Source organism: Pristis pectinata, chromosome 32 (genome assembly GCF_009764475.1).
Source record: "Pristis pectinata isolate sPriPec2 chromosome 32, sPriPec2.1.pri, whole genome shotgun sequence".
In the NCBI taxonomy this organism is placed as follows: domain Eukaryota; kingdom Metazoa; phylum Chordata; class Chondrichthyes; order Rhinopristiformes; family Pristidae; genus Pristis; species Pristis pectinata.
In genome coordinates this window covers 5,610,171-5,631,712 of record NC_067436.1, presented here as the reverse complement: position 1 = coordinate 5,631,712, position 21,542 = coordinate 5,610,171, and the positions used below count along the sequence as shown (strand labels likewise).

At 41.4% G+C, this 21,542-nt stretch overlaps 1 protein-coding gene across 1 annotated transcript in view; it reads left to right on the top strand.

Moving 5' to 3' along the window:
* LOC127585219 (zinc finger protein 609-like) overlaps nucleotides 1-21,542 on the top strand; it is a 160,374-nt gene that overhangs the window by 78,690 nt on the left and 60,142 nt on the right. Inside the window, 1 exon segment of the mRNA XM_052042489.1 lies at nucleotides 8,314-8,536. Within this exon segment, the coding sequence (XP_051898449.1) occupies nucleotides 8,314-8,536 (223 nt within the window).

The following is a 21,542-nucleotide window of genomic DNA, read 5'->3' as shown; positions in this document are numbered from 1 at the left end:
GAATGTTGTCAGCATGGTTCATAAGTTTGCAGATGACACCAAAATTGGTGGTGTAGTGGACAGTGAAGAAGGTTGTCTGAGATTACAACAGGATCTTGTTCAACTGGGATAGTGGGCCAAGAAATGGAAAATGGAATTTAACTCGGACAAGTGTGAAGCATTTTGGTAAATTAAACCAGGGTAGAGACCTAGAGTAAAACACAGGAGCAGGCCCATGATGTCTGTGCCAAACACAATGCCAAATTAAACTAAATCTCTTTTGCCTCCACATGATCCATATCCCTCTATCCCTGCATATTCATATGTGTATCTAAAAGCCTTTTAAACGCCACTATTGTATGTGCTTTCACCACTACCCCTGGCAGCCTGTAAAAACAAATACTTGACCCACACATTTCCTTTAAGCTTCTCCCTCTCACCTTAAACGCGTGTCCTCTATCAAGTATTTGACATTTCTGCCCTGAGAAAAAGATTCTGACTGTCTACCCTATCAATGCCTCTCATAATTTTATAAACTTCTCTCAGGTCACCCCTCAGCCGATGACACTCCAGGGAAAACAACCCAAGTTTGTCCAACCTCCTTTTATTTTATAGCTCATACTTTCTAATCCAGGCAGCATCCTGGTAAACCTCTTCTGTACCCTTTTCAAAGCCTCCATATCTTTCCTGTAATGGAGTGATCAGAATTGCATACAGTACTCCAAGTTTGGCCTAATCAAAGTTTTATACAGCTGCAATATGACTTCCTTACTCTTGTACTCAGTGCCCCAATCAGTGAAGGCAGGCATGCCATATGCTGCCTTTACCACCCACAGTAAATAGCAGGGCCCTGGAGAGTGTTGTAGAACCAATGGGGACAAGTACATGTTTCCCTGAAAGTGGTCACACAGGTAGACAAGATGGTTAAGAAGGCGTTTAGCATGCCTGCCTTCATCAGTCAGGGCATTGAGTACAAGGGTTGGGATGTCAGGTTACAATTATACAGACACTTGGAGCATTGTGTGGTCGAGCTATAGGAAGGATGACATTACGCTGGAAAGGGTGCAGAAAAAATTCACAAGGATGTTACTGGGACAGGAGAGCATGAATTGTAAGGAGAGACTTGATAGGCTGGGGCTTTTTTTCTCTGGAGTGAAAGGTGTATAAAATCATGAGGGGCATAGATAAGATGTATGGTCACAGTCTTTTTTCCAGGGTAGGGGAGTCTAAAACTAGAGGGCACAGATTTAAGATGAGAGGGGAAAGAGTTAAAGGGGACCTGAGGAGCAATTTTTTCAGACAGAAGGTGGTGGGTACGTGGAACAAACTGCCAGAGGAAATGTAGACATGGGTACAGTTACAATATTTAACAGACATTTGGACAGGTACATGGATAGGAAAGGTTTAGAGGGAAAAGGGCCAAATACAAATTAGACTAGCTCAGGTAGACAACTTGGTCGGCATGGTTGAGTTGGGCTAAAGGATCTGTTTCTGTGCTGTATGACTCTGATTCTCATGTAATCATTGGGCACAGATGTGCATTGCACCCAATAACACTCTTTGTATGATATTCATCAGGCAAATCCCACAATGACTGACTTAAAAACTTATTTCAATGTCTCAAACCCCCAAATTTCTATAGTTGCATATCCTCCACCTTGGTTCTAGGTTGTATCAAGTTGCTGAAGTTTTGTTGCTGCGATAGGACCTGCCAATGAGTTGGGGATGGTGTGTATGTCTGGCCCCTCAGCAGGCAATTGCTTGTAAAATGAAATCAATATATAGAAAATAGTGTCTAAGAAGCAGAGGAGACAGAATTTATGACAGAAACTGCAGCAGCTTTTCCAAATAAATGCAGGGAAATATCTTCATAAAGTACCTTGAGTAGAAAATAGTTACATACAAAATTATGTATATAAACTCCATTTCAGTCATTTATAATAAATTAGGCACAGGTTTTATTGGCCAAGTGTCTCTATGTTGTCTGGGAATATCGTTATCACAATTTTCAGCCTTCTAAAGCAAAATACAGCTTGCATATATTTGGCAGGTGAGGCCTAGTTGCCTATTGCAGCCCAAAAGCAAATGTATGTCATTAAAAGACCTTCAACTCAGAATAAAGTATCATCTCTTGGTCTTGTTTGGTCTATCACCTGATTACTCAAGTTACTTGGTGACTAGTCCAGGAGCTGCACCATCAAAACCAATTTGGACTTGCAGTGCAAGTAGAAATTGCTCTTTCCTGGAAAGTCGCATTGTTTCTGGTGTTCAGTCTTCAAAATTAGTTGAGGCCAATCTGCACCTCAGCTCTAGAAATCCACCTTGTATTGGTAAAAGAGGGTTGGGATTTATTGACTCGATATAAAGGTTGGTGAATGCACAGCCCTGGCAAATGAATGTGCACAACAAGGGTTTAGATGAAAAGCAACAATCCCAAGACTCAGCTGGCAGTCAGGATGGAAATCAGCCTCTTGAGACTTTATCCTTGTGTAGACAAAGTAGTGAATTAGCTTTAAAGTGCTGGTAAAGTGGGTGAGGTGTGATATCTGTGCAAAGCCCCATGGACACCCTCAGCTCTCTTGTACTCAAAGGAACATGCAGACCCACAAGCAAATAGTGTGGAGGAATACTCTCCAAAAGTGCAGCTCCAACAATGTAAAACAAGGCACGTCTGACACCCCATTCAGCACCCTAAACATTCATTCTCTCCACCACTGTGGCTGCTCTGTGTTTCATCTACAAATTTCAGTGTAGTTACTTCCCTAGGATACTCAGACAGCACCTCCCAAAACTGTGAGGACAAGAGTAATGAGTGCATAAGACCACTACTTGCAGATTCCCCTTCAAGTCGTATACCATCTTGATTTGGAAATATATTGCCATTCGTACATTGTCACTGGGTCTCAATCCTGGAACTCGCTCCCCAGTGGGAAGGACTGCAGACGATTCAAGAAGGCGGTTCACTGCCATCTTCTCGAGGATAATTCAGGATGGGTAACAAATGTTGGCCTTGCCAGCAACATCCAATGCCAAGGAAAATAGCAATATTATGATTAAATAATCCAGGTTACCAGACCACTGAGGACTATTGCTGTGACAGCCCAGGTCTGATGGCCAAAAGGCATGGATCTGCTTCCTGCGTTTCAGCAGTCCAAATGTGCAAAGTCAGGTCGGTGCACATGGTTCCCTCCTGATCAGGAAGCGGGTAGGGGCACCTGCGGACATGGGCCACAATTCACTGGGATGCTGAGCTTCATGAAGAGGTTGGCATTGCTCCAGAGACCTCTGCTAGACTGGCATCAGTTTGATTTAAAGATGGGCAAATGGGCTTCCTCGCTCATTTGCCTGTCTTCTGATAATAAAAGCCTTCAAGTTCTGGGAGTAAATGCCAGCAGTCCGTTGGAAAAAATGCTCCTTTGTACGTGAAAATAAAAGAATGGCAGGTATATCGCAAATTATTTTGCTTAAATGCAAGACATCACAAGGAAACTACAATTAATATAACAAACTAAGATAACAGCACTAAAGAATGAAAATTCCCCAATACCAATTGGTTTTCAGTTCTGGGTTTCAAAGGAAATGAGCAAGAATAGTGTAAGAATATTAGGACATCTGCAAAGTTCTCTCAATTCTCCTGACCTTACAATCTCAATGATTGTTTTGCATATCTCCCTTTCCAACACCACTTTGAACTTTATCACATTTTGATTGCTGTTGGTTAAATGTTTGCACACTTAAGGACTGTTAACTCAATCTGGCTCGTTACTTGTTACAAAATCTAATGCAGCATTGTTTTTTGCATGTAGGACATTTGTTGCAAAAGTCATTCTGAACAGATTTGCTAACTTACTGTGTACAGTTTATCACAATTTATATGAAAGTTAAAATTCCATTGCAACTTCTCTGCCTTTTGATTGTCCATGTCCTCTGCATGTGCCCTCTCTTTTACAGCTGATATAAGGCAACTTATTTCTTTAAAATTGTGGCCGTGATGTCTTCTGTACACCTTGTTTGTTTCTTCCCTCATCCAGTATTATTCCCATTGGCTTTCTCCCTGTCCTTAAAAAGGTTAGATTTTCTTACAAGCAAATTCTGCAGTGGAATGCAGTACACTATTACTATAGTACACTATATAGTATATTGAATTGACTTTGAGTATTTACTGATACCAGTGCCATGGATACATTTGTGGTTTTGTGTTCATGTATATTCCCATGAGATACAAACATCAACTTCTGGATGGTGCCACAATTTGAAATAATATTGAAATACTTCTTACCCCACTTGCTGCCTGACCTGCTGAGTACTTCAAGGATTTTCAGTTACCATTGTGTTCTAGATTTCAGTACATTTTGTAGTTTTCCTTGTAACTGATGTAGTTGATTGATTTTGCTACTTTCCCTTCAAACAGAAGGTCCACAATGTTCTCGATGGGTTGAGCATGCACCTGCGGTGTGATTTAAAATGGTATTTATAAAACAGACATTGAAGGAAATGGCACTGTCAGACTGAACCTATTTTAACATGTTGTAGGTGCAAACAGAGTAATTCTCCTTCCTTGGTGTTCCATATCTCCTACTGCCCTTTTCTGGTGGTGAAGACTTCCTTGCACACAGCTTTCTTCTTCTGCTGCATTTTCAAAATCTATTGCTGACACCGACCCTGCTCGTCCAAATTGCCCTCGGGGATTTCGTCCAAGTTCATGGTTGACTCTAGATGGTGAATGTTTGAAGGCTAGGGTGGTTGTACGTCATCATTGTATCTGAGTTTGATGTTGTGTCGCTTTCCTGTGTGACACAATTAGATTGCAGTCAGGAATGGAAACTTTTCCAGGAAAAAAAACACTTGGATTAATCGCAGTTAAGATCTGTAAACTTTGTACAACATTAATTTGCTTTTAAATTTTGTAAAAAAAAAACAGGCCCATTATCTGACTCAGTTCAGCAGTAACATTCATGGCACATTTACCAAGAGACACATTTTGCTGAAGAACTTCTTAGAATGGGTGTATCAGAGCCTGAACAGGGAGTGTCCTTTGAACCCAGCACATCCCAGGGGCAATCAAAAATGTAGCAAATCTAAATCATGTACAAGGGTTGTGTGGGCAACTGAGTGACTGGCTGTATATGTGCACAAAACACAAGGAGTGCAAGGGCTCCACAGCTTAGCAGTAGCCCTGGGCATTGTACAGGTATTGCAATTCTGGGATGATTAGCTATTTTGATAGTGTTTACCTGAACACACCTGCTCTATTATAGTGAGTTCAGCTGCCTGTGCTATTTCATTCAGCATTTCCTAAACATTAGAAGTGCTATCCAGGTGCCTCAACTGGTTAACAGAGAGTGATCGAGTTGATTCCTGAGTTTTAATCAGCCGACCTCAATCTGAGTGGAGGCTGGTGAAGGCAGTCCAATTTTGTGATGCATTTTTGCAAACAAGTAGTTAGACAAAATCTATCTCCTTTCGCATATAGTGAGATGACCAAGGGGTTAACCTGGTTCCCACTGAGGAGATGAAGGGAATGAATCATGAAGTTAATGATTGCCATTGTTTTAAGATTTGATACTCTTTTGCAACTTATCAATTTTACTTTGTGAAATTTTATATCCATCAAGATGAGGGGTATCAAATTGAATAGGATTAAATTTTCCTATTTCTTGCACCCAGTGTTGCCAAGAAAAGCGGACAAAAAAAAGGAGAGACTTGTATTAATATATGTTACCCTTCTTTTCCCTCTTGAAAATGTTCCAAAGTGCTTTTCAGTCAATGAAGTACTTTAAAAGTGTTTGACCCCTGTTGTAATGTAAGGAATGTTGTAGCCAGTATATACAGAGTGAGCTTCTATGAGGAGCGAACTGATAACTGGATAATCTGTTTTAATGATGTTGATTTATACTGTTAGGAACTTGGAAATAATTCCTTTAAATCAATGCCAATGGGCACTTAGAGTTGACAGGGCTTCGGCTTGAAGTCTCCCCCAAAAGACGTTGCAGCGTTCCCTCATACTGCACAGAAGGATTTATAGTTGTCAGTCTGGAGTGAAAACCTCAGGATGGGTACAAAGTAAACCTCTACCCCCTCCCCACCCACTGTTCCCATTTGTCCACCATCCCCCCCACCCCCCTTATCTGGTTCCACTCTTCACCTTTCTTTCTTATCAGATTCCACAATCTGCAGTCCTTAGTTGCCTGCAATTATCACCTCCCAGTCTCTGACTCCATCTCTACGCCTCCGTCCCCCACCTGACTGTCAATCAACCTCTCTTCACCTGGATCCACCTGTCTCTCCAGCCAGTTCTTGGCCCAGCCCTCCCCCTCACCTCTTTATATCGGCCATCTCCCCTCTTTCAGTCTAGATCCGAAACCTCAACTGTCCATTTCCTTCCACAGATGCTGCCCGACTTGTTGAGTTCCTCCAGCAGCTGTTTACTTTTTGCTCCCTCTGCCCTACCTTGTCCTGCATGGAATGGGGGAAATTGTACGTACTTAGTGCTCTGCTTGGAGTGACCACAAACTCTCAGCTGATCTCTTATAAACAGAGCTCCTGATAGACTTCAGTCTTGACATTCATTGATATAAAATGTTGAGAGGGATTTGCTTGGAGGAAGAGGGAGGTGATTCATTGCAATCAAACCATCTAATCAACTGGCAGACGGTTTGTAAAATTAGCTGAAATTTACAGAACAGAAATGCATCATTCAATCTAGCAACAGTTTTAGCTACACAGTGTTCTACATGAGTCGTTTCCTCCTCCTTACCCAACCTAACACGTCCTTCTCATCAACCGTCATTTGAACAAGATTTGTGAATAACTTTTGACTGCCTGAAGTAGGAATACAGTGTTCTTTTGCATTGGAGACTCAACACTTTACAGATTGACAGATTGGCTCTGTTTGCCATTGAATTCAAAAAGTGGGGTCCTTTCCTTTCCTACCAACTGAGGGCAACCCCAGGGGGTTGCATTCCTGGAAAATGGCAATCTTCCATAATGCAAAGTTGTGTCATCTGCGCATACGTCAAGAAATGCGTTGGAAAAAATTGTTTATTTGTTTACTAATTTTACATACATTCCATGAGAGTGAGCTTTATTCTGTATCTCAGATTTTTGTGTAGTGATTTGTGAATTCTGTAAGGACAAATTTCTGTTACCCAAATGGCTGAAATGCAGGGGTCGCCTGTATTGGTCTTTATGGTAACAAGATGACATAAGTTGTATGAGTAGAATGAATTATCCTTGGAGCAGATGTTGTTAATTAGATGTGCTCAAAACCATAAGTGGTTTTGTTAGAGTAGAAGATAACTTATTTATAGTCACAGAGGACTTGTATTGAAGGTGATTGACAAAAGATCCAGCGTAACTGTGATCAGTGGTGCACCACCTGAATAACTGGAAGCAGATTGAACAGGGGTCTTGTAAATGGGAATTGGATAAATACTGGAAAGGGGAAAAGTTACAAGGCTAAGAATGAAGAGCAGGAGAGTGGGATTAATTAGCTGGCTCAGACTTGGCAGAGGCACTAAGGGCTGAAAGGCTTCCTTCATTGCCGAATTGTATGATTCTGTGTTCTGGTAATCCGGTGCTCTGCACTTCTACTGAGGGCCTGTAACTGAGCAGGCAGGACTGGGGTTTTGGCATACCAGTTAACTGCTGTCCTCCCACTAATTCTTATGCATCTATTTGGCTTAGTTCACCACCTTCCTTGGCTTTGTTACACCACTGACATTTAACAACCATCCAAACAGTTGTACTTTCTTGACCCTCATCTATAGCATTTTTATAACCAAGAAATGCAAGTGTCAAAGAGAATGCCAAAAAAAAAACTAGTCTCCTTATAAATGTTTTCATTGGATTTTTCTCAGCCATGTTCAGGAGATGACTCCTCAATTCCTGAACAATAGAGCAATGCTGGGTGTGTGCTACAAGTCTTCTGTAGCCATCTGAGGAAAGGATGGAGCAGCCTTCAAATGTCCTTATGAACTTTGTTATTTCCTCCTCCTCCTCCTCCTCCTCCTCCCCCCCCCCACCCCCATAAAGAATTTGGTAGTGATCGACGAAACCTTCCCATTATGAAACCAAATATCATCGAGGTTAGAATTCAAAGTTCCAGCCTCCTTGTGTGTGTGTCCTGGGTTCTTTTGCTGTACTCCCACCCTGAAGCTGTGGTCCAATGGCAATCTTTCAAGGTTATTTCTTAGCTGGCAGCTCTTGGGATGAAGGAAAGTTATTTTATTTGCAGCTGTTGGAATTTAAGGTGCCAAACTGAATGGAATTGAAGGTTTTAAAACACATTGATTCCTTGTATGTAATGTGAGTTTAACTTTCTTCTCTTTACAGATGGACTCTCCTGCCTCCACCCCAGCCCCTCCACCCCTTCATCTCCTGCCTGCCGTCAACAGTGGTGTAGCATCTCCTGTGGAGCAGATCATGGTCCGCACACGATCGATTGCAGTCAATACCTGTGATGTCGGACTTGCGACTGAGCCTGAGTGCTTAGGACCTTGTGAGCCAGGGACAAGTGTCAATCTCGAAGGGATTGTCTGGCAGGAAACGGAGGACGGTAAGAAAATTATGTGCATTAGCTTGGCATTTTGAGCTTTTGGTTTATTGAAGACATCTGCAATGTCTGATCTATGGGGTGTGGTGGGAATCCTTCGACGTCTACTGCATACTTCTGGCATTTTGTGGAAGGAAAATGTTCCCAACACATTCATCCTCTTCAAAGCCAGGCGTCCCAACATTTATCAAGCAAAGAAGACTTTGCTGCTTCTGCACATGTGCAGGATGAAAAATAGCCACCTCCTGAAGGATATACAGTGGCATGCAAAAGTTTGGGCACCCCAGTTAAAATTTCTGTTACTGTGAATAGTTAAGTGAGTAGAAGATGAACTGATCTCCAAAAGTCATAAAGTTAAAGATGAAACATTCTTTTCAAAATTTTAAGCAAGATTAGTGTATTATTTTTGTTTTGCACAATTTTAGAGTGAAAAAGAGGGAAGGAGCACCATGGAAAAGTTTGGGCACCCCAAGAGATTTGAGCTCTCAGATAACTTTTACCAAGGTCTCAGACCTTCATTAGCTTGTTAGGGCTATGGCTTGTTCACAGTCATCGTTAGGAAAGGCCAGGTGATGCAAATTTCAAAGCTTGAAAAATACCCTGACTCCTCAAACCTTGTTCCAGCAATCAGCAGCCATGGGCTCCTCTAAGCAGTTGCCCAGCACTTTGAAAATTAAAATAAATGATGCCCACAAAGCAGGAGAAGGCTGTAAGAAGATAGCAAAGTGTTTTCAGGTAGCCGTTTCCTCAGTTCGTAATGTAATTAAGAAATGGCAGTTAACAGGAACGGTGGAGGTCAAGTTGAGGTCTGGAAGACCAAGAAAACTTTGAGAGAACTGCTCGTAGGATTGCTAGAAAGGCAAATCAAAACCCCCGTTTGATTGCAAAAGACCTTCAGGAAGATTTAGCAGACTCTTGAGTGGTGGTGCACTGTTCTACTGTGCAGCGACACCTGCACAAGTATGACCTTCATGGAAGAGTCATCAGAAGAAAACCTTTCCTGCGTCCTCACCACAAAATTCAGCGTCAGAAACTTGCAAAGGAACATCTAAACAAGCCTGATGCATTTTGGAAACAGGTCCTGTGGACTGATGAAGTTAAAATAGAACTTTTTGGCCACAATGAGCAAAGGTATGTTTGGAGAAAAAAGGGTGCGGAATTTCATGAAAAGAACACCTCTCCAACTGTTAAGCACGAGGGTGGATCGATCATGCTTTGGGCTTGTGTTGCAGCCGGTGGCACAGGGAACATTTCACTGGTAGAGGGAAGAATGAATTCAATTAAATACCAGCAAATTCTGGAAAGAAACATCAGACCGTCTGTAAAAAAAAAAGCTGAAGATGAAAAGAGGATGGCTTGTACAGCAGGATAACGATGCTAAACACACCTCAAAATCCATAATGGACTACCTCAAGAGGCACAAGCCGAAGGTTTTGCCATGGCCTTCACAGTCCCCCAACCTAAACATCATCGAAAATCTGTAGACAGACCTCAAAAGAGCAGTGCATTGCAAGACGGCCCAAGAATCTCACAGATCTAGAAGCCTTTTGCAAGGAAGAATAGGCAAAAATCCCCCGAACAAGAATTGAAAGACTCTTAGCTGGCTACAGAAAGCGTTTACAAGCTGTGATACTTGCCAAAGGGGGTGTTACTAAGTACTGACCATGCAGGGTGCCCAAACTTTTGCTTCGGGCCCTTTTCCTTTTTTGTTATTTTGCAACTGTAAAAGATGGAAATAAAAAAGTAATCTTGCTTAAAATATTAAAGAAATGTGTTGTCTTTAACTTTATGCCTTTTGGAAATCAGGTCATCTTTTACTTGCTTAGCTTTTCACAGTAACAGAAATTTTGACCAGAGGTGCCCAAACTTTTGCATGCCACTGTATGTGGGAAGGTGGCCTAAGCCAAAAGCCAGTAGGGCACCTGATGCTTTGCTTTAAGGATATTAGTGACGGGAATGTGGAAGCCTTCAATACACCCAAGACTAGTGGTAGACTAGTGCTAATAACAGAAGCAAATGGTATCATTGGCTATGGGTAAGGGTATGACACCATGATGTTTGGTGGTTGCAACAGTTTCATACTAGATGCCAGCATCCTAAGCAAACCCACAGAACTGTAGATTGCCCAATATCATTAGCTAATGTTAACTCTTTCAGTTGTGGTACATGTGGCAGGCTCTGTCTTTCTAGAATCAGCTTATTTAGTTATCTTGGGTGTTATATGGCTTTGCTGAAGTTTTAATAGCTGCCTATCTATCATCCTGCATATGTGGAAGGATGCCAACTAATGGCAATTAATCTGTGGCTCAGGCAGAGTTTGAATCTTGTTCCTCAACAGCTGCTGAAGTAAATGAACACTGGTGAAAACCTACTAATGAAGATAAAAACTAAAATGCATTTAAGTTGTAATTCAACAAATGGATTAATATAATATTTTTTCACAACCTCTGATCCAACCTCTGGATGCAAAACAGTTTTTCACTGTATCTCGGTACATGTGACAATAATAAACCAATTATCGTAATGCAGTTTTCAACTATTTGTGTTTTCTTTAAATCGTTACAATGCCGGGAGCCTGGCAGCTGATTTATGTGCATCAGAGTCCCACTATCAGCAATATAATGGTGACCAGTTAATCTGATTTATTGGTTAAGGAGGGATTATTGGTTACAACTTTGGAGAGAACTTCCTTGGTTGCCTACAAAGTTATGCCATGATTGATTTGTTCCCACACTTGCTGCAAAGGACAAACTATTGGAGAAACTCAGTGGGCCGAGCAGCATCTACAGAGGCAAAGGGAAAGTTGACGTTTTGGGTCGAGGTTCTGCATCAGGACCTGATGCAGGATCACAACCCAAAACATTAACAATCTCTTAGCCTCCACAGATGCTGCTCGACCCACTAAGTTCCTCCAGTAGTTTGTTTTTTGCTCCAGATTAACAACATCTACTGTCTCGTGTCTCCATGCTGCAAAGGATGATTCGAGCTCGCAGATTTGAGCTCAGCAACTGTAGGCGAATGGTTCTTGCATGACCTTCCCCCTATTCCCCATCACTCTTCTCCTATTTGCAAGTGAAAAGTGGGAAATTTGAAAGGAACATTCCCTCTCTTGACATTTCCTCGTCAACATCCCCTCTAAGCTATTGGTTTTAGGAGAATACTACTGTAGGAAGTTGATTGGGGCAACTACAAATGTTCGAGGGATTATGTGGCTGGGACTAAAGCACTGACCTGAGTTGATGTGTGATGTTATTTGTAATGTTTATATATTTATTACTAGAACCATAAATTAGTTTACTTATTTCAGTTATGTATGTTGGAGTTGGTAGTACAAGATGAAAATTGGGGGAAATTGGTGTTAATAACCTGAGCATTATGAATGATAAAGATGGACGGAAACAGCTCTAGTCACTTCTGTTTGTCTCTTGCTTGGTCCTATATAATTCTACATTGAACCAGAGAATCATAGAACCATTCCATTAAAATGTCTAGCTAGCTGATTGAAGGAATATAAAACACATAGGATGACTAGAAGATGGTATTGAGTGCAGATATCTTCCTCTGAAGTATTCAGGGTGCAACCCAGTGACAGGTCACATGTCCTTATTAAGGGAGATGCCACCTTTAAGGTTCAGTTGTTATTTGGCAGAGAGAATATTAATCTTTGGTTTTGTGACAAACGAGGATTGATCCTAACCCAGGTTTGGTCCGAGTGGAGTTCTGCTTCAATGGACCCATGCTCTAGTAAGGATTTAAAAACTTAAGAGTGCAGGAGAGATGTACCAAAACGCTGTAATATCAGGGCTGAGAAACTACTTTAATGCAGGGAGGTGAAGGGTGGGATTGTTTTCTTCAGAGCAGCGAATGTTAACCAAAGATTTAAGTGGTGTTCAATATTGATAGTTTTATTGATAGTTCAATATTGATTGCTTTTCCCTTGTACTTCCTGAATACACTGAGGTGATGAAATGATCTGTATGGATGGCATGCAAAACAAAATTTTTCACTGTACCTCCGTACATGTGGCAATGATAAACCAATTAATTAATTGATGAGTAAATCATTCCCTCAAGCAAGGATAAACTGGTTCTACTCATGGTCGTAGATTTAAGTTTATTGACAAAGGCATCAGTGAGGAAATGGCGAACTTTTTCAATGCAACAAATTGTGATCTTGAATGCACTGCCTGAGAAGGCTGGTGGAAGGGGATTCAGTAATAACATTCCAAAGACCTTGCTAAATAAAACTGAAATATTTGCAAACGTTGAGAAAGTGTAGGGGGAATGCTAGCTTGGGAAAGCTTCTATAAATGTGATGATCTGAATAGCCTTCTGCACTGATAGCTTCTGTGAGCAAACTGTTCCTCGCTTGGAGTGGATGGAAACCAAATTTGGTTTTTTTTTTGCATGACACACTTTTAGAGATCTAATGAATGTCTGGGGTTATGTGGTGCAACTCTGAATGGGAATGTGGCATTGTCTTGCAAATTATAATACTCTGCAAGTAGACAGAAGTAGAAGATGGAGCTTGCATTGTATTCCATGCCTTTGCTATTTTTGGTTAGTATTTGACTTTGGTGCACTCTTTCTAACAGGTACAATTTGGTTAAAATGGGTCATTCTCTGTGAGACTGAATAAGAATCAGCAGAGTTTCAGGAGGGAGCCAATGGAGATTAATGAGTGGGCTGAAGTAGTTTTGTGTTTTGGTTTTCACTGTGATAATTTTCATTTGCTTGCAGTATTTGGAATGTAGTTCTCTTACTGGTTAGGTTCCTCAGGTTCAGGCTTGTTCCAGAATTTCCTTAAAAATGTCCTTAAATGGTAACAGACGTCAGCAAGTCTCTTGATTCAGTGGCAAATAAAAGCTCTGAGCCACACAGAATTTACAGAAAACAATGACCAGACAAGCTGAGGTTCTTCTTGTGGAATATAGGCCAATCTGTTAAAAATTACTCTGAATTAGGATGAGTTTTGATTAAGTAAACTGGGGGAAAAATATCTCTGTCCATTTACTTAATAAGATTAAGTAAATGGCTTAATTACAAAACAAGGTAACATGCCTGAATGACTACTGACTGGTGGCTCTGATGTCCACCATCATGAAGTGCTTCAAGAGGCTGGTCATGGCATGCATTAACTCCAGCCTCCCGGAAAACCTTGATCCACTGCAATTTGTCTACTGCCGGAACAGGTCTACAGTGGACACCATCTCCCAGGCCCTACATTCATCTCTGAAGCATCTGAACAGTAAAACACCCACGTTAGACTATTGTTTATTGACTACAGCTCTGCCTTCAATGCTATAATTCCAAGCAAACTCATCATCACAACTCCGAGGCTGGGACTGAACACCTCCTTCTACAACCGGATTCTTGACTGTCTGACCAACAGACGGCAATCAGTGAGGATAGGCAGCAATACCTCCAGCATGATTATTCTCAACACTGGTGCCCCACAAGTCTGCGTCCTCAGTCCTCTACTCTTGTAGCAGTTAGCGTAACGCTATCACAGCACCAGCGACCTGGGTTCAATTCCGGCCGCTGTCTGTAAGGAGTTTGTACGTTCTTTCCCGTGTCTGCATGGGTTTCCTCTGGGTGCTCTGGTTTCCTCCACATTCCAAAGATGTTCGGGTTAGGAAGTTGTGGGCATGCTATGTTGGCGCTGGAAGCATGGTGACACTTGCGGGCTGCCCCCAGAACACTCTACGCAAAAGGTGCATTTCACTGTGTTTTGATGTACGTGTGACTAATAAAGATATTTTATCTCATCTTATTTTAAAATCATTGAGAAAATTGTTCTTAAGTTGTCAGAAAATAGATGTTACCAGTTGATAGAGGCCAAATCTATGTGTGTTTAAAGGCAAGTGGATCAGGACTTAAGCAGGCCAGAATTTGCTAGTGTGAGGATGGGCAGGGGATAGGAACTGAAGGAGAACTCTTTCAGGGATCCATCATACAGTACGATGGGCTGAATGGCCACCACCTCAGCTGTGAAGTTATAGTCTATGAAAGGCTAGAAAAGAGCAGTCAGACTATACTGATGGGGGAGGGGATGGTGGTGGAGGGAGGTCTTGTAGAGAGAAGGTATTTTGAGGATGTCCTAATGCCTTGGCAAGAAAGGCAGAGAAATTTGATGCTTTAATCTACTCCCTAAATTGTGAACTACTCGGGACCTTTCTTCATTGAGTAACAGTTTGTTGATGGATGCTTTCTTAATTCACTGGTGGTTGTGTGTCATCAGCTTCTCTAAACTATCTGGAGAGCTCCTTGATCATTGTAATATTGGAACAGGGTTGTAAACCTCTCCCACTTCCTGGGATTGGCTAATCCTACAATACAACAAGAACTGCTATCTACTTGAGAGGGAGATAAACATAATGAAGGAAGTGAAAAGAATTTTTAAAAAATTCATTCTTGGGTCTGGTTCTTCCTTATAAGTTATTGCAAGGCCTTAGTTGTGTTTGAGAATGTGGCAAAAAACCTTGGTTTTGAACTGCTTTATGTGGTAACCATGAGCTTGGTTCCCATGGAAAGTGTGAGTTTGAAATTACTCGGTTAACAATCAGAGGAGGGAGTTCCATGATGGTAGCGAAAGGGGAACATGATGAAATTTTGCATTGACAAAAGAGAACATTAGTTCCTCCACTACTTAAATTATTTCTTGTCTGTCTGGGGTGACCAAGGCTTGCAGCTCCACTGTGTCTCAACTTATGATGCTGCTCCTATTCTTGTTGATGGGTATTTTCAGATCCATGATGTGCTTCAAAAGTGCCCAAGGTTTAGTCGATCATTCTTGTATAATTTATGTTCTGTGTGTTGTCTGTACCTACGTGCCTGTGATGCTGCTGCAAGCAAGTTTTTCATTGTACCTGCTGACATGTGCACAGTGAAACAGCAGTAGCATTGGTATCTGGGCTTGATCCCGACTTCCGGTGCTGTCTGTGTGGAGCTTGCATGTTCTCCCTGTGACAACATGTGTTTTCTCCAGGTGTTCCATCTTCCCCCCCACCACCATACCAAAGACACACTGATTGGTAGGTTAATTGGCCACTGTTATTGTCCAATATAGTTGGGCGACTGGGGAATCGGGCAGGGGAGGGAAGGAGTGGGACCAGTGACTCGATGGAGATGCAAGAGGGAGAATGGAATTAGTGTAAGATTGGTGGAGATGGATCCCTGACTTTGGAGTAGACATGGTTGACCCAAGGGTGTTTCCATATGTATGACTCTTAACCCTTTCCTCTCCAGAAATGTGTTACGTTACACTCTGGGTATCCCATGCATTAAAAGTGAAATAGCTCCAAACGGCCAAGATTAATATTTTCAGGATAATATATTTTCTGATTCTGTGGCTAGAGTGTCAGAAATTTGGAACGGCAGGTATAATGCTGGGTGCAATGCCAATGGGATAATCTCAGGATTTCCAGAGATTGACTTTAATTAAATATACTATGAATTTCCAGGTCACATTGGACTTGCTACAAAATAGTTCACCAAACTTTGTTAGATGGGGGGGGGGAGGGGGTGTGGAAATTGTGTGATTGTGTGCGGGTCATGACCGGGCAACTTGAACCCTTCGTGTCAGAAATGTGGCTGCTAAGTTCCCACCAGGCAGAAGATGCCCACAGCCCCCAGCAGCCACTAAATCTTTTCTGCCAGTCTCCCAAACTCTCATTCATATGTACTGCTCTACTTAAGTCAAGGAGGGGGAGGACCTATATTAGTGGTTGATAAATAAAAGGGATGCAACTACTTAAAGCTTGTCAGAATTATTTTTTTGTCTTTCAAAATGCAGTAAAGGGTAAATGACATGATTGGAAAACCCTATTAAGTCAAATATTTCGGAGTAAGACTGAAGCTCCTGTTGCATGGAGGTTGCTTATTGCCTTTCTGCATCACATGGCAAATATGAGCATTATTTCATTTGGTTTTGAGGACCATTTACACGAGCTGGAGTGGTAGAGAATTTGACCTTCACTGCCTGAGGTGCTCTCCAGATAATGCAAGTTGACTCCTTGCGACAAGCAGCACAGATTGTCAACATGCCTGTCTGCTGACTTGAAGCTTAGAGCCATGATGTGCTGGAGTATGCAGATACAGTAGCTAGAATGTGGTGACTCCTCAGATCTTTGACTTTATGATCTCCCAGGCATGACTTCTTTTATCTTGTATCACAATTGCAGTATTTCAAAACTAGCTCCTGTTCATTGGAGAACTTTGACAGATGAGTTTTGTTCTCTGATCTCCCATGAAAGTTTGTACATAAGAGTATCTTTGTCACATCCCCCTCCCCCCTCATTTTTTAATCTCTTCCTGTTCTGTTGAAGTCATTAATGCTTCATTTGAATTGATTTTTCTGTGAATTAGAATTCTTTTAAGTGGGGCGGATAAACATTTATTAAAAAGAAGCTGTAAAAATGATGTACAAAAACTGTAGACTGCTGGGCTTGGTGCAACCAGAATTGTGGCTGAACTTTCAATCTGCTAAGGGAAGTAACAGACCACTAAGTGCAGTTTGCCTCGCTGGGGAAGTGAAATTAATGCACAGTGCTTCAAATATCAGGGCACGCTGACAGCCAGGACTAGTGTTAGTAATTTGAGCACTCATACCAAGATAAGATTACCACATTCACAGCAAGCTCCAAACATTGCACTCAGACTTGGAAAACCTTAGTCATCCACTTGAGCCTGTGTTTTGTTTCCAACTGTGGTGTGAGTTGTGAGTGCATGTGGTAACACTCACCTCAAAGCCCTGGAATGGCTCACACCAACGACTGGAGACTTTTCACATGGGCTTCATTTGAGTAAATTGGACTTGGCAGATTTAAACAGCTGGATTTGCTTATGCCTTTCTGTAGTGTTTGGTTTTCAGACCATCGAGAATGTGTCAAGATGATCTCCCCTCTTTCAACTTGTTCCTTTCTCTGTTCACTTACCTCACCCCAGTTCAGAGATAAACATGTTGAAATCGGGCACATTACATGTGTCACTTTATCCTTTGACCTTGGTTTGACACTACCGGTTAAAGTGCTAAACAGAAAGTTACAATATACAGTATCGTAGTTACTTCCTACCACACAAAGAGCCTAGTAAACAGCACCATCTAGTCTCCCTTCCTCGAGGAGGCTCCAGTGCACACCACCACCCAGTATGCTCCCTTGCAGAGATTTCATTTTACAGAACCATCCAATTCTCCCTCGTTAGTGTTTAAAAGACAGCACTACCTGCCCTTACAAATAGTTTGACACACAATTCTGTTGAATCTCTTTCCATGCATAGAGTTAAGGTGAATTGGGAAACCTTGAAATACTCTTTAAAATGAAAGCTACTCAACCTCTTGACAAAGTCAAAACAAATTAGTCAAAACTAGCAGCTCCCCCTTTTTTTCATTGGTCCAACCTCACCTGCTATAGATTCATTATTCTGTGTACATAACATGCTCAGGCATTGTCTTGTACATGACACAGACCAAATGTGAGGCCTCATTTATTCACTGTAGAATGTCCTGAGAGATGTGACAACTATTAATAATAATTATTATTGCTATTGATGTAATTCCAGTCTGCAATCTTGAAGCTATTATTAATTTTGACAGATCTTTGTTGCTGCCTTCTCTTGATGGAACGTTCTGACCTTGCTTTCCTGTAAACGCTGAAATTAATTGCAGATTATTTCCTTGAAACCGTTTACGGTTCTGTTTTTGTTTAATGATAATGTCGCTGGCTTTATTTTCTTAACTCACCTCTATAATTGGATCCTAAGTGGTCATCAGATGCTTGTCTAGTCCCAGATCTTTGGCATTGCTGCTCCATTACAACCCAAGGAGGCATGCAAGCTTCCTATTATCTATCACCAACACTCCCATTTAGAAAAATGATCTTCGCTCTGTGGCTCTGACTTTAAATAGCAACTCTTCTTACTTTCCACTGACCCACAGGAACACTAGAAAGCCACAAAGGCAGAGAGGTAGGCATGTTTATAACTTTGAACTTGGTTGGCCATTCTGTGAATCTTGGCTGAGCTTTGCTATCTTCATGTCCCCATCTTCCACGCATAACCTTTAACGACCTGTAGTTATCAAAAAAAAAATTCTCTCAGATCTATAAGTTGCAATTAATCTACCCCTTGTGAAAGAGGGTTCTAAACTTGTACCATCACTTATGTTTCTCCTGAAACACATGGCTTCAAATTTTGGACAACTGGACCATTTTGGACTTCCCATTCACCAGAAGTAGTTTCTCCCCATAATCTACCCTATAAGTCGTCTGTTGATAGTTTGGAAGACAATTACCCTTTAACCTTCCAGATTCTAAGGAATCCTTCTCAATTTTGCATAATTCCTTGTCATTTAACTTATGAAATTCAGGAATCATTCTGGCAAATCTATGCTCCCTACAATGCAGAGACCACAACTGCTCATGGGATTCCTGGTCCATGTTAACCAAGGCTTTTTATAGCTGCAATTAATTCTATTCACTTGTACTCCATGCCTATCGTTATAAAGGCTAACAATCCATCAGCCTGTTTGGTATTTTCGACATCTGTCCATGACATTTTAGAGACTGTGTAATGAACTCCTAAGTGTCTTCTCATTTTTCACCATTCAGCAAGTACAGTAAAACTCTGATAATCCGGCACTCTCAGTACTTTGTCCCAGACAAACAAATTTTCTGGACTATTGGATGTTAGTCTTAATAATTGATCACATTTTTTCCCACTTTCTTTTTTACATGCACACAGTAGTGTAAAAATTTTTCAGTGAACCCAGTATGTTTAAGGATAGTGGGAAATAGAATCCATGACTTCCAGCTTGTCAAAATAAGCTGAAACATGTAAGCACTCCTGACCCTGGCTGCAAACTACCATGTTCTGGTGTCTCATTGCTGACCCCCACCCCGGCTCCAGCCACGTATCCAGCTCGCACTGTGGACTAATGAGTGAGCCAGATGCCAAACCATCAGGATTTCCTTTGGCAGAGTTTTACTATATCCTGTTCTGTCTAGTTAAGGTCCAAACCTCACATTTGTCAACACTGAATTCCTTTTGCCACACTTTTGTCTTTCACTTAATCTGTTAATATCTGTTAGTAATTTATTGTGGATACAACTATGGAGCAGTAGTCTGGTACCAGATGTTATCCAGAATCCTGACTAACATGCCAGCAAAGAAACTCTGAAATTTAAATCAGTTCATTAAGTAATCAGACATTTTAATAAACACTAGTCTTAATAATGGTGACTGTAGAAACTACCAAATTATGGTAAAAGAATTGAATGTTATTCAGAGAAGGAAATCTATTGTCCTTACTCAACTAGTCTATATGATTCCAGGTCCAAAACAATGAAATGGCTTAATGGCAGGTAGTGAGTAAGTGAGTATTAAGGAAAAACCCATTTGACCTAGTCCTCCCCAGCTGACCTGTGCATGCGTCCATGGCAGTGTTGGTGGGAGTGACCAACCTACAGTCATCATGGAGACAAAGTCTTGTCTTCACACCTCCAAGATGTTACGTGTACTCGCGTTGTCGTCGTGACTATCCCTCGAGGTCGAGGATGATGGTCTTCATTCCGTTGATCTATTTATGGCTCTCAAGTGGCTTTTGAGTCCTGTTCTTGACTAGGAGCTTCCAGCCATCCCATTGCCTGCTCCCGTTGCCCTCACCCGATCGCCAAAAGACTTGAGAAATAACCCACAGAGCGAAGATGCCTGTGCGTGTATTTGTTTAACGTGTACTTGATGTTGCACTACAAAAAGCACACGATACTTCACAAATCAACCAACTGATTCCAATGGCATGGAAACCACGACGATTGGAGCTGATGGATTTGTTGCAGCCTTCACAGCCATTGAGCTCAAAGTAACTTCATCCGCCTGTTCCACTGCTGAGGTCTTAGTTGGATTGTTCTTTGTCAGGGACCTCACCATCGACCTTACCGCCATGGGTGACCCTACCAGGAGCATAGCTCCAGACGGCATCGCTCTCAGGATCTCAGGACCACACAAGCTCCTCCACCACGACAAGGTGACAATCCCAGGAGAGGTGGTACTTCCAGCAGGCTAAATGGGAAAGACTCAGAACAGATCTAGCAGGCACAAACAGGGACAGCGGCAACAGCAATTAATTTTAACCATAGTCTTATAACCTCATTGGCCTGGCATATTCCCCATTATCATTACAGCCAAGCCAGGGCAACAGCCCTGCTTCAATGAGAGGGGCAGCAGTAGGAGTACCTAAAATTTATCTCCCTTCCTTGTAAATCTGGTATAAGCTGCTCTTTACAAATCCCGACTGACTTTGACTAAAAATTTTGATGTTGTTCAGTCACTCATTTGTTGACTTAAATAACTTCATGATAGCAGATTTTAGGTTAACCTAATTTTCCCTAACCAGTGAAGTTACATAACTTTCCTATCTAAAGGAATTTCCTGTATTATTTTAGCCCTGAGGATACTGATTGACTACTTTTCACCAGTATTGGATTGGAGCATGTGAATAGCATACTGGCCATCTTTGAATAAAGGGCAGGGACTCATCAAAATTAGTGCACAAAAAAAAAGTAAATTTAAAAAAAGAAATTTCTTTTAATATCCAAAGGTGGAAAACATCGGACCTGAGAGTTTGTCACCCTTTGATGCATTGATTTTTTAAAAAAATTTCCTCCTTTTGAGATACTCAATGAACTTGATCATATTATGTTTGCTCTTGATAAATAATTGTGCAATGTTTAGCTAGTAACTAAATATGACTCGTTATTCATCCCTCAATTCAATATAATCCACTCTTTTGATTGTAAGATGCAGAAAGCTATCCTGAACTATCCCAGGAAATCATTCAGCTCGTCTTCTTATCTCAATGAAAGTTAATATCTCCCATTAAGGACTTTTGATCCATTCTTTTTCTATTTACTAAATTTATATATTCTGACCCTTCACAGTGGTTCCTGAGGGATGTATACATAACTCCCATGGAAGTCTTGTCTTTTTCCACTTCCTAATTCTGTTTAATGTTC